Source organism: Salmo salar, chromosome 14, assembly GCF_965601325.2.
Source record: "Salmo salar chromosome 14, fSalSal1, whole genome shotgun sequence".
Lineage (NCBI taxonomy): Eukaryota > Metazoa > Chordata > Actinopteri > Salmoniformes > Salmonidae > Salmo > Salmo salar.
Genome location: NC_138304.1, coordinates 29,840,639 through 29,854,263, shown reverse-complemented (window position 1 = coordinate 29,854,263; position 13,625 = coordinate 29,840,639). Strand labels below are relative to the sequence as shown.

General features: G+C 40.7%; 1 protein-coding gene across 7 annotated transcripts in view; it reads right to left on the bottom strand.

The window, feature by feature from the left end:
• Positions 1-13,625, bottom strand: part of LOC106569186 (laminin subunit alpha-3) — a 117,922-nt gene that overhangs the window by 65,765 nt on the left and 38,532 nt on the right. For all 7 annotated transcript variants that reach the window (XM_014140273.3, XM_014140270.3, XM_045694150.2 and 4 more), the window contains 2 exons: positions 13,456-13,574; positions 11,726-11,816 (listed from right to left, as the gene is read on the bottom strand). In XM_014140273.3, the coding sequence (XP_013995748.3) occupies positions 11,726-11,816; positions 13,456-13,574 (210 nt within the window). The remainder of the gene's footprint in view (positions 1-11,725; positions 11,817-13,455; positions 13,575-13,625) is intronic.

The window sequence follows — 13,625 nt, the reverse complement described above, 5'->3', positions numbered from 1 at the left end:
GGTTCTTGGTCACCTCCCTTTTTGCTCTGACATGCACTGTCAACCATGGGCCCTTATATAGACAGGTGTGTGTGCCTTCCCAATCAATCAATTTAATTTACCACAGGTGGACTCTAATCAATTTGTAGAAACATCTCAAGGATAATCAGGATGCACCTGAGCTCAATTTCTAGTCTCATAGCAAAGGGTCTAAATACTTAAGTAAGGTACCTGTTTTTTATACATTTGCAAAAATGTCCAAAACCTGTTTTGGATTTTTCATTATGGGGTACTGTGTATAGATTGATGAGGAATAAGAGTAAGGCTGTAACATAACAAAATGTGGAAAAAGAGGAGTCTGAATACTTTCCGAATGCACTGTATACGACAACAATCAAAGAAAATTATTATGGAACTAACAAGCTTTCAGTCTGTGTTTTCTCAAGAAAACACTTTTTGCTGTTGAGCTCACTTAAGGGCTTAGAAGCATTTCCTATACATGCAATGCATTAATTTCTCATCCAGACTGACATCAGAATGGAAATTAAATGAACATACTTTGTGGGCATAAACAGTACAGTGATGTCAGGATTGTGTTTTATCAATCTCCTGCAAAATTGTCCCTCAGTCAGCTTATGTGATACACACAAATACGTATGGTCACAGTTTTGTTATTTTCACTTTCTTTTATTTCAGAGAAAATAAAATAAAAATTACCTAAATATTCTTTTTAAGAATATACAGTTGAAGTTTACATACACCTTAGCCAAATACATTTAAACTCCGTTTTTCACAATTCCTGACATTTCATCCCAGTAAAAATTCCCTGTTTTGTGCCAATTTGGATTACCACTGTATTTTATGAATGTGAAATGTCAGAATGATAGTAGAGAGAATTATTTATTTAAGCTTTTACTTCTTTCATTACATTCCCAGTGGGTCAGAAATTTCCACACACTCAATTAGTATTTGGTAGAAATGTAAATTGTTTAACTTGGGTCAAACATTTCGGGTAACCTTCCACAAGCTTCCCACTAAGTTGGGTGAATTTTGGCCCATTCCTCCTGACAGAGCTGGTCTAACTGAGTCAGGTTTGTAGGCCTCCTTGCTCGCACACGCATTTTCAGTTTTGCCCACGCATTTTCTATTGGATTGAGGTCAGTGCTTTGTGATGGCCACTCCAATACCTTGACTTTGTTGTCCTTAAGCCATTTTGCCACAACTTTGGAAGTATGCTTGGGGTCATTGTCCATTTGGAAGACACATTTGCGACCAAGCTTTAACTTCCTGACTGTTGTCTTGAGATGTTGCTTCAGTATATCCACATAATTTTCCTGCCTCATGATGCCATCTATTTTGTGAAGTGCACCAGTCCTGAGGTGTTGGCTGATTTTTCTTTTGATTTTCCCATGATGTCAAGCAAAGAGGCACTGAGTTTGAAGGTGGGCCTTGAAATACATCCACAGGTACATCTCCAATAGGCTAATTGACATCATTTGAGTCAATCAGAAGCTTCTAAAGCCATGACATTTTCTGGAATTTTCCAAGCTGTTTAAAGGCACAGTCAACTTGGTGTATGTACACTTCTGACCCACTGGAATTGTGACACAGTGAATTATAAGTGAAATAATCTGTCTGTAAACAATTGTTGGAAAAATTACTTGTGTCATGCACAAAGTAGATGTCCTAACCGACTTGCCAAAACTAGTTTGTTAACAAGAAAATTGTGGAGTGGTTGAAAAACGAGTTTTAATGACTCCAACCTAAGTGTATAAACTTCCGACTTCAACTGTATATCAAATGGACCGTCATGATGGTTTGGAAGAGGCCTCCTATCTTAGTCAACCAGTCTTCAAATTATTGATTGTCAAATAAGTGTTTCGCTTGTTCACATAAACATAGACAAGAGCAATTTGTTTTGTAGTTGGTCATAATTCAGCAAGAAAATGAAATTGCCTTCCATACATTCTGTTCTATATTATTATAATAATAATAATAATAGCCTTTTTTCTCCATGAAGCCCACACAGGTTCTTACTTGAATGAATAAAAAATATGTAGGTATCCTGACATACCAAATGACCTTTACTTTACACATTAATTATACTCTAACAAGGTCCGTAGGGCTTTTTCCAAGAGATGGTATCTGCTGTGCTGGTACAGCCAAAAACTTCTGTCATTTGTCACACAGTAGGGGTGGTTTTCTAGGATAATCTATAGCCCTATTCCTACTTTATAATGAACTAATTCTCACCTTTTTAGATGAACAAAGATAGTTTAGTCTATAAAAAAATTATATTTAGTTTTATTGTTGAATGTTTTTCAGCTGTTCAGATGGATTACCTGGTAAACCATATCTCCTGATTCCTAGAATAATCTCAAAATGCTGTATTGCTTTAGTAAAGCCTGCTGTAACTCTAGGGATGCATCTATCGTCATGAGTTAACCCTGTTGATCTCTGTTGTGCTTTCAGGGGATCACAAGCCACATGTCAACCTGTTACTGTCATTAATGTACTATTATTAGTTGGGCAACTACAGCTGTATGTCACGTCCTGATCAGTATTTGGGTATTATTTGTATTGTAGTTTGGTCAGGACGTGGCAGAGGGTATTTGTTTTGGTTGGTTCGGGGTGGTGGTTTGATTAGAAGGGTGTTTTTATTATTTCCGTGTTTTTATTATTTCCGGGTTTTGGGTTATGTTCTGTTTTTCTGTATTTATGTTATCTCTAGTTTAGTATTTCTATGTTAGGTAATTGGGTGTTGGACTCTCAATTGGAGGCAGGTGTTTGTAGTTTCTTGAGGTATGGGTTTTGTTTGTATTTTGTGGGTAGTTGTCTTTAGCACTGCTGTTGTAAGTATAGCCTGTTAAACTGTCTTCTGTCGTTCTTTTGTTTATTGTTTTTCCCGTGTTCACATTTACTTAATAAATTATAATGATGAGCACGCAACCCGCTGCGCCTTGGTCGTCTCTACACAACGACACCCATGACACTGTACATGGATTACTACAGTACCACAATTTGCCTGTTGTATGACATGTTCCCTTCATAATTATGATGGATCTGCATTTCAAATGGTCACATAGGCTAGTGTTTACAATCTCAAATTGAAGCATCATTGTTTTCCTTGAAATTACTGTATTTGGTTGAATATAAGAACATTATACTAAAACGTAAGATTCATATGAATGTCTTCTCATCTGAGGTTATAGATGCAGAGCAGGGCTAACGCGGTGACTATGGGAACACAGTTTTACTCTTGGTCTTGTTACTTCACTCCAGAATAACCCAGGCCTCTCCCCCTCCCTCCATCCCCCCCCTTTCATCCTGATGCAACATTTAAACAGAGATGGAGCAGGAAAGACTTGAGGACAGAAACTTCAAGTTTAAAATAGGAGGGCTGTATTTTTTTTCTCTGGGTTCTAGACTTATAAAATGCGATGTGATTCATCTACCGACCTAGGAAGATTATGACTTCTGACAGTATGCAGTATATACGCTGCATTGACAACCATTATGTATTACACAGATCACGAACCACAAGCCCTTATGAAATGCACGCATGATGTACCAAATATGCATGAATATCTGCATTGGAATCCACTGTGTTGTAGCCACTATGACGTAGGCCTAGGTTATGATCAGAAAAAATGTAATTCTTGGGGTTCAGCATGTGAATGGACAAGAAGCTCGTGGACGAGGCTCCTACCCATTAGTTAATTTTGCCAAATTTGTAATTTTCATTCCACTCTCTTACATATTTGAGTTCGTAAGTTACCTTTTTGATTAAAATGTCACACGACCTGAGGAGCAGAAGACTTGTAACTAACGTTTCAATCCGATGGCAAATGTGAATGGTAATGGCGCCGACTCCAGTCCAACTGTTACGGAGCCTCATGCGGTCACACTCCCCAGAGATCTTCAGAACCTCCGTATGGTTCTGGTCTCGGAAATTACAGCTACCATTGCCACTCAGTTCAAAACTGCCATCGATGCTGCTCTGGCCCCCTTCTCCGCCGTCCTAGATGGTGTTCATCTTTCCTGACCTCAGCTCAAATGTCGCCAAGAAAATAACTAAATTACTCAATGTGAACGCAAACTTTGAGAAGAAAGTGAAATTCTCACTCCGCTTCCCTGCTCGTCTGCACATTGAACATGCCGGGGGGAAGTTACAATTCAACTCCCACGAGGACACCAAGCGTTGGTTTGACAGTCACTTCTGAGCCATATCTTGGATCTATGACCTACTCTTTTGCCAGGTAGCATGCATAGCCTAGCCTCTAAGTCAAAGGTATGTTTGACTTTTACAGCAGGGCATTTTCTTTCTCCCTGTGGCCATTCCTTTTCTACTCGGCAGAAACACTAACGTTATTGAACTCTGATAAAAATGACTAATACTGTCTTGTGTGGTTGTCATTTAAGCTATTTAAGCTTGACATCATGAGAACATTTTTAAAAAATCAGCTAAGACCTCAGAAAAAGACATTGTAGACGTCCACAAGTCTGGTTCATCCTTGGGAGCAATTTCCAAACACCTGAAGGTACCACGTTCATCTGTACAAACAATAGTACACAAGTATAAACGCCATGGGACCACACAGCCGTCATACCGCTCTGGAAGGAGACGCGTTCTGTCTCCTAGAGATGAACGTACTTTGGCGACGAAAAGTGCAAATCAATCCCAGAACAACAGCAAAGGACCTTGTGAAGATGCTGGAGGAAACGGGTACAAAATGATCTATATCCACAGTAAAACGAGTCCAATATTGACATAACCTGAAAGGTCGCTCAGCAAGGAAGAAGCCACTGCTCCAAAACCGCCATAAAAAAGCCAGACTACGGTTTGCAACTGCACATAGGGACAAAGATCGTACTTTTTGGAGAAATGTCCTCTGGTCTGATGAAGCAAGAATTGAACTATTTGGCCATAATGACCATCGTTATGTTGTAAGGTAAAAGGGGGAGGCTTGCAAGCCGAAGAACACCATCCCAACCGTGAAGCATGGCGGTGGCAGCATCGTGTTGTGGGGGTGCTTTGCTGCAGGAGGGACTGGTGCACTTCACAAAATAGATGGCATCATGAGGCAGGAAAATTATGTGAATATATTGAAGCAACATCTCAAGACATCATACAGGAAGTTAAAGCTTGGTTGCAAATGGACAATGACCCCAAGCATACTTCCAAAGTTGTGGCAAAATGGCTTAAGGACAACAAAGTCAAGGTATTGGAGTGGCCATCACAAAGCCCTGACCTCAATCCAATAGAAAATGTGTGGGCGGAACTGAAAATGCGTGTGCGAGCAAGGAGGCCTACAAACCTGACTCAGTTACACCAGCTCTGTCAGGAGGAATGGGCCAACATTCACCCAACTTATTGTGGGAAGCTTGTGGAAGGCTACCCAAAATGTTTGACCCAAGTTAAACAATTTAAAGGCAATGCTACCAAATACTAATTGAGTGTACGTAAACTTCTGACCCACAGGGAATGTGATAAAATCATTCTCTCTTCTATTATTCTGATATTTCACATTCTTAAAATAAAGTGGTGACCCTAACTGGCCTAAGACAGGGAATTTTTACTAGGATTAAATGTCAGGAATTGTGAAAAACTGAGTTTAAATGTATTTGGCTAAGGTGTATGTAAACTTCCGACTTCAACTCTATATATGTCACTCCTTTTGGTTTCTTCCCCAGTCGTCATTGTTTCTGTTCCTGTTTCATGTAGGTGTGTTTCTTGTTTTGTTCATTCATTGATTAAATGTATTTACTCCCTGAACTTGCTTCCCAACTCTCAGCGTACATCATTACAGAATGACAACTCAACAAATGGAAGCATCAGGGACTGTTTTTTGTTTTGTTTTGTGTTGGGGGTGATGTCGGGTCCGGGTGTTGGACCCGGTGCTACCTGGGAGGCCTCAGCCGGTTTGTAGGCTCCCATGCCGAAGCTGGGTGAACAGATTCCTGTGCCTCACCAGAGGCAACCGGGGAAGTCTCAGCCAGCTCATCAGGTTCACTCCTCAGCCGGTTCGTCAGGTCTCTGCGCCTCAGCAGAGGCGACCAGTCTGCTCCGGATCCCCGGGATCGTCCCTGGGGTTGGCGTCCTGTGGCTGGAGCCGAACTCGCCAGGGAGGGGGGGTACTGTCACGTATGCTCTCTCTCCGGTGCTCTAGGTCGTCTGATTGAAGACTCGCTCCCTGAGTCAGGACAGTTCCGTTTCACTGTTATGGGATGTTTGTTTTGGTTATCTGTTGACCTACTTTACAATTTTGTGAATGCCTTTTCAAATATATTTCACGATTGGTGCTACGGAGCCTCTCCGCCTTAGGATAGGAAAGTTTTCTGTTTATATGCACCGACGCTGCGCTGTTTCTATTCGCTGGGGAGGGGAGGGGGAGTGACATTTTCACGTCCAATTTCATTTTTTTTTTTTTCTTGGCTTTTTTCATCAGTTTTCTCTTATCAAATGCTTGGTCTGTTTTCACACCTTTTTCATTTCAATATTTTAGATGGCTAACAACACTAATAATAGAACTATAGGTAGGCCTAATCCTATAACGATTTTATCTTGGAATACTAAGGCCATGAACAATCCTGTCGAGGTCTAGGGTCTTCTCTCATTTGAAAAAGCTAAAAGCAGATGTGGTATTTTTACAAGAGACCCATTTACGCATTAAAGATCACTCAAGGCTGCAAAACTCCAGGTTTAGTCAGGTTTTCCATTCAGACTAACTCTAAAGCCAGAGGGGTTGCAATTTTGGTTAGTAAAAGAATACATTTCTCTACTACTAATGTTATTTCAGACAGTAATGGGAGATATTTAACCATAACTGGCACCATTTGGCACACACCTGTAGTATTGGTCTATGTATATGCTCCTAATTTTGATGTTGAATTTGCCAATGGGTTGCTGGGGAAAATCACTTCTCTGAACACCCATCTTTTGATATTTGTCGGGGATCTGAATTGTGTTATTAGCCCGACTTTAGACCGCTCCAACCCCAGAACTATGTCTCCTTCTTCTATGTCAAAGTCATCTCAGATTTTATGGTTCAGAATGGGTGTACAGATCCCTGGAGATGTCAGAATCACAGGCAAGAGATTATTCTTTCTTTTCACATGTACACCATTCTTTTTCTCGTATTGAATATTTCTTTATTGATCATAAGTTACTTCCAAATGTCACCTCTTCTGAATATTTACCCGTTGTAATTTCTGACTATGGACCTTTAGCCCTCGACAGACTCGTACTCCTCCCTGGAGATTCAATTCTCTTCTCCTGTCTGATGCAGACTTCTGTAACGTTATCTCCACTTCTATTGATCATTTTCTTTTTTCAAATCAGACAAGCTCAACCTCTCATTCTCTCTTATGGGAATCACTCTTATGGGAATCACTTAAGGCCTATCTTAGAGGATAAATTATTTCTTATTCTTCTCATTTAAACAAAACTCAGAAAGCTAAACTAGAAGAACTCACTAAAGCCTTCCTTGACTTAGACCATCAGTATGCCCTGACGCCATCCCCAGAGCTATATAAGCAACGCTTGAACTTACAATATGAATTCAATCTCTTGTCCACTACAGATGCAGAACAGTTACTATTGCATTCACGTGGTACCTACTATGAACATGGCGACAGGGCAAGTAGTCTGATCGTACACCAATTAAAACACAGTTTACCTGTCTGATTCCCAAAATTAATGATTCCTCTCATAGCTTGATTTCTGACCCTACGGGGATCAATGACACCTTCAAATCTTTCTATTCCTTTCTATTTCCATCAGATACTGCCAATATGACTACATTTTGGGTGAACTGGAGACTCCCACTGTTGAAACTACAGATGACCTTGATTCCCATCTCAGCCTTCAGTCTATCAAGTCAATGCAGAGCAGCAAGGCTCCAGGGCCTGATGGGTTTCCAACTGAGTTCTTTAAGAAATTCTATACCAAGTTAGCCCCTTTACTTGTATCTATGAATAATGAATCACTTGAATGTGGCTCGTTGCCACCTACCCTAACACAGGCTTGGTTTACAACTACTGAGCACTGTTTACATATGCTCAGCAGAATGAGTGACTAATTGGTCTAGGTAGTATCAAATGAGGAAAACAGCAATTGTCCCTAACATGTCACCATATACAATAACATGTCTTCATATACTATACAATGGGAGTCCAAAGGAGTTCAGTATAAATTATCCCCATTGTCTTTGTAAGCTATGAGCAGGTACAACAATATCTATGGATTTTCTATCACGTTAAGTCATTCATTTGTAAATAATTTGTTACAGGTTTCAATATCAGCCAACGGAACAGGTTACAGTTTGCAACAGCACAGTGAGTGGCGAATGAGCATTGACCTTAATTGAGTTTGTGGCTTCTTTGGTCTTTTCTAAGCACTGAGGGCAACCATTTTAATTCCATCACCTCTCAAAGCCCAATCACAACTTGCAGCTATTTATGTGGCGAGGAGGAACAACGACATACTATGCTAGCAATGTAAACAAGTGTGGCACTGAATTTAGCAACAATACAAGTGGCTAGTGCTAGGTGCCACTGTGTGTGTGTGTGTGTGTGTGTGTGTGTGTGTGTGTGTGTGTGTCAGAAACAACACCAAAGTCTATGGAAGTCTTTGTTCCATTTTGGTCTTCCGTATTAGTCATAGGTCAGAAAGCAAGCTACACTAGCTCTTTACTAAATATTAATACCCCAAATATTTGATATACAGTACCAGTCAAAAGTTTGGACACCTACTCATTCAAGGGTTTTTCATTGTTTTTACTATGTTTACTACATCGTAGAACAATTGTGAAGACATCAAAACTAGGAAATAACACATATGGAATCATGTAGTAACCAAAAATATATTTTATATCTGAGATTCTTCAAAGTAGCCACCCTTTGCCTTGATGACACCTTTGCACACTCTTGGCATTCTTCATGAGGAATGCTTTTCCAACAGTCTTGAAGGAGTTCCCACATATGCTGAGCACTTGTTGGCTGCTTTTCCTTCACTTTGCGGTAAACTCATCCCAAACCATCTCAATTGGGTTGAGGTCGGGTGATTGTGGAGGCCAGGTCATCTGATGCATCATCATCACTCTCCTTCTTGGTGAAATAGTCCTTACATAGCCTGGAGGTGTATTGGGTCATTGTCCTGTTGAAAAAACAAATGATAGTCCCACTAACCGCAAACCAGATTGGATGGCGTATTGCTGCAGAATGCTATGGTAGCCACGATGGTTAAGTGTGCCTAGAATTCTAAATAAATCATCAACAGTGTCACCAGCAAAACACTCCCACACCATCACACCTCCTCCTCCATGCTTTATGGTGGGAACCACACATGCTGAGATCATCCATTCACCTACTCTGTGTCTCACAAAGACACGGCGGTTGGAACCAAAAATCTCAAATTTGGACCAAAGGACAGATTTCCACCAGTCTAATGTTCATTGCTTGTGTTGCATGTCTCTTCTTCTTATTGGTGTCAATTTGACCACAAAGGTTTGATTCACGCAGTCTCCTCTGAACAGTTGATATTGAGATGTGTCTGTTACTTGAACTCTGTAAAGCATTTATTTGGGCTGCAATCTGAGGTGCAGTTAACTGTTATGAACTTATCCTCTGCAGCAGAGATAACTCTGAGGCTTCATTTCCTGTGATGGTCCTCATGAGAGCCAGTTTCTTCATAGCGCTTGATGGTTTTTGCGAGTGCACTTGAAGAAACGTTCAAAGTTCTTGACATTTTCTGGATTGACTGACCTTCATGTCTTAAAGTAATAATGGACTGTCGCTATGTTCTGTATACCACCCCTACCTTGTCACAACACAACTGATTGGCTCAAACGCATTAAGAAGGAAATAAATTCCACAAATGAACTTTTAACAAGGCACAACTGTTAATTGAAATGCATTCCAGGTGACTACCTCATGAAGCTGGTTGAGAGAATGTCAAGAGTGTGCAAAGCTGTCATCAAGGCAAAGGGTGGCCACTTCGAAGAATCTCAAATATAAAATATATTTGATTTGTTTAACCTGTTAGGGCTAGGGGGCAGTATTGACACGGCCGGATAAAAAACGTACCCGATTTAATCTGGTTACTACTCCTGCCCAGTAACTAGAATATGCATATAATTATTGGCTTTGGATAGAAAACACCCTAAAGTTTCTAAAACTGTTTGAATGGTGTCTGTGAGTATATGGCAGGCCAAAACCTGAGAAGATTCCATGCAGGAAGTGGCCTGTCTGACAAGTTGTGTTTCATCTTGGCTCTTTTTATTGAAGACTGAGGATCTTTGCTCTAACGTGACACTTCCTACGGCTCCCATAGGCTCTCAGAGCCCGGGAAAAAGCTGAACGATATCGAGGCAGCCTCTGGCTGAAACACATTATCGCTTTTGGCAAGTGGCCGATCAGAGTACTATGGGCTTAGGCGCGTGCCCGAGTCGACCCCATGCTTTATTTTCTTTCGTCTGTTTACCTAAACGCAGATTCCCGGTCGGAATATTATCGCTTTTTTATGAGAAAAATTGCATAAAAATTGATTTTAAACAGCGGTTGACATGCTTCGAAGTACGGTAATGGAATATTTAGAATTTTTTGGTCACGAATTGCGCCATGCTCGTCACCCTTATTTACCCTTTCGGATAGTGTCTTGAACGCACGAACAAAACGCCGCTGTTTGGATATAACTATGGATTATTTTGAACCAAACCAACATTTGTTATTGAAGTAGAAGTCCTGGGAGTGCATTCTGACGAAGACAGCAAAGGTAATAACATTTTTCTTATAGTAAATCTGACTTTGGTGAGTGCTAAACTTGCTGGGTGTCTAAATAGCTAGCCCTGTGATGCTGGGCTATCTACTGAGAATATTGCAAAATGTGCTTTCACCGAAAAGCTATTTTAAAATCGGACATATCGAGTGCATAGAGGAGTTCTGTATCTATAATTCTTAAAATAATTGTTATGCTTTTTGTGAACGTTTATCGTGAGTAATTTAGTAAATTCACCGGCAGTGTTCGGTGGGAATGCTAGTTACATGCTAGTCACATGCTAATGTAAAAAGCTGGTTTCTGATATAAATATGAACTTGATTGAACAAAACATGCATGTATTGTATAACATAATGTCCTAGGAGTGTCATCTGATGAAGATCATCAAAGGTTAGTGCTGCATTTAGCTGTGGTTTGGGTTTATGTGACATTATATGCTAGCTTGAAAAATGGGTGTCTGATTATTTCTGGCTGGGTACTCTGCTGACATAATCTAATGTTTTGCTTTCGTTGTAAAGCCTTTTTGAAATCGGACAGTGTGGTTAGATTAACGAGAGTCTTGTCTTTAAAATGGTGTAAAATAGTAATATGTTTGAAAAATTGAAGTTTTTGCATTTTTGAGGTTTTTGAATAACGCGCCACGGGATTACACTGGCTGTTACGTAGGTGGGACGATTTGGTGCCACCTACCCTAGAGAGGTTAACTCTTTTTTGATTACTACATGATTCCAAATGGGTTATTTCAAGGTTTTGATTTCTTCACTATTATTCTACAATGTAGAAAATAGTAAAAATAAAGAAAAACCCTTGAATAAGTAGGTGTGTCCAAACTTTTGACTGGTACTGTACTGCAACTAAATGCGATACGTTCACATCATTAGGCACTTAGGAAAAAAGGAAAACACTACGGCCATAGAGAAAGGAAAAACGGAGAAATACAGTTTGAAGAGAAGGAAGGGTCTCACTCACGTATACAGCCACTGTGAGACTGTGGAGGTACTCCATGGGGTCTGTAGAATCCATCAGCACAGAGCTCACAGTTCACCCCCGCCGTGTTGTGCTAGTGAGAGGGAAATAGACAGAGATATCAGACAAATGTCACACAACACACTCCTGTCCTGCTTTAGAATGAATGGAGTGATTGGGTCAGAGGGACACAATGTTTTGAAGGGCAACTAAGGTTCCTCTAAAGCAAGAAGAGAAAATGCTAAACTGTTTTCTAAAACTATAGATAAATGTTTGTATCAAACCCACCTTACAGTTGCTAATCTATCTGTTTGCATTTGGGACCTTATCTTCTTTCACACTGAGTGTGCATGCAGTGTAGATGGCTTGTTTTAACATGCTTCCTGCAAGGGTATTTTAGTCCCAAATGATAATAGTGCATCTCATAATTGTTTTTGAGAAACATTACTTTGTCTTGGGAGATTTAGTCAAAATGAACTGGCTGACATCTTGTTTGATTTGGAAGACATGCCAACTTTTGCACAGAGCGGGATTTATCTTCATGCCGTTTGCACAAGGAGTTTAATACAGAGAATACCCACCGTGTGTACGTTGACTTATAACTGATCCGTGCTTATTGACATTTCCATTACAGACCTCATTGCCTGCTCGTAGATCTGGGTCATGTTCAATAGGGCACAACATAGCAAAACGTTTTCCAATGGCACAGAAAACAATCTGTGTTTTTTTATTGGACAAATGCTGCTAACCGATCTGTGACCACTTGCTGTTGAACACAGATCGAGAGAGAGCTCGATTTGTTGTTTTGGAAAGTTTTGAGTCTATTGAAAATGTTTGGTTACTAGCTAGCTACCTTTCGAGTCTGGATCCCGCAACGCGGTTGGCATCAGTTACTGGGACCGCTACTATCTATCCAGTGATCCTGTCGACCAAGGCCGGGTCTGAGGAGCTTTTAGGGTAGCAGCTAGCGTAGCTGCTAGCTAGCTGCTTATCAAGCTAGCAAGGTTTTCATGAGGGGTTGAACGTAGCCCGGGACGCGGTTAGCCATTGTGGCTGGGACCATGAATTGTCTCGGGCTTGTGGCTGTCTAGACCCCTGCTGTTTGTTGTTGTTGTGACCTACTTGTTGTGTGTATGTACTGACATGTATGTGTAACTGATAGACACACAGACACACACACACACACACACACACACACACACACACACACACACACACACACACACACACACACACACACACACACACACACACACACTACATGTTAATGTTTTTAAATGTATGTAAATTGTAAACTATTTTGTCTGTAATGTCTTTTTCGCTTAATGTCGGACCACCGTAAGACTAGATCTCGCCTTTGGCGTCGGGTAATGGGGATCCTAATAAATCATATCAAATGCAGGTAGTGCCTAGTTTCACTCCATTCACTTCTGTTTTGTGCCTACTGAACACTACACCTGTTCTCATTCTAGTGTAGGCATGCTCCCGGTTCATCTTAAAGAGCACCCACATGCATGCTATACATACCATACAAAATGCCAAATTACAATGTTGCATGTCACGCATAAAATCCAAAAGATGGGCATATATTGATGAGGATATCAAAATATAGTCTATGGCGCTTATCTCTCATGCGCAACCACACACGCGCACACACACACACACACACACACACACACACACACACACACACACACATATGAATCTATTCGGACCTGAAACGGGCTTCATACCTGGCAGTTGATGCACACTCCTCCGCCGTTGTAACTGCCGAAGGTGTCTAAACTTGCTGTCCTCTGCTCCACCTCTGGGTCATAATAACACTCAGTGGCATGTGAATGGCACTGGCAGGCTGTGGGAAAAACAGAAACAAACACACAAATCAGAGACACACGAAACAGAC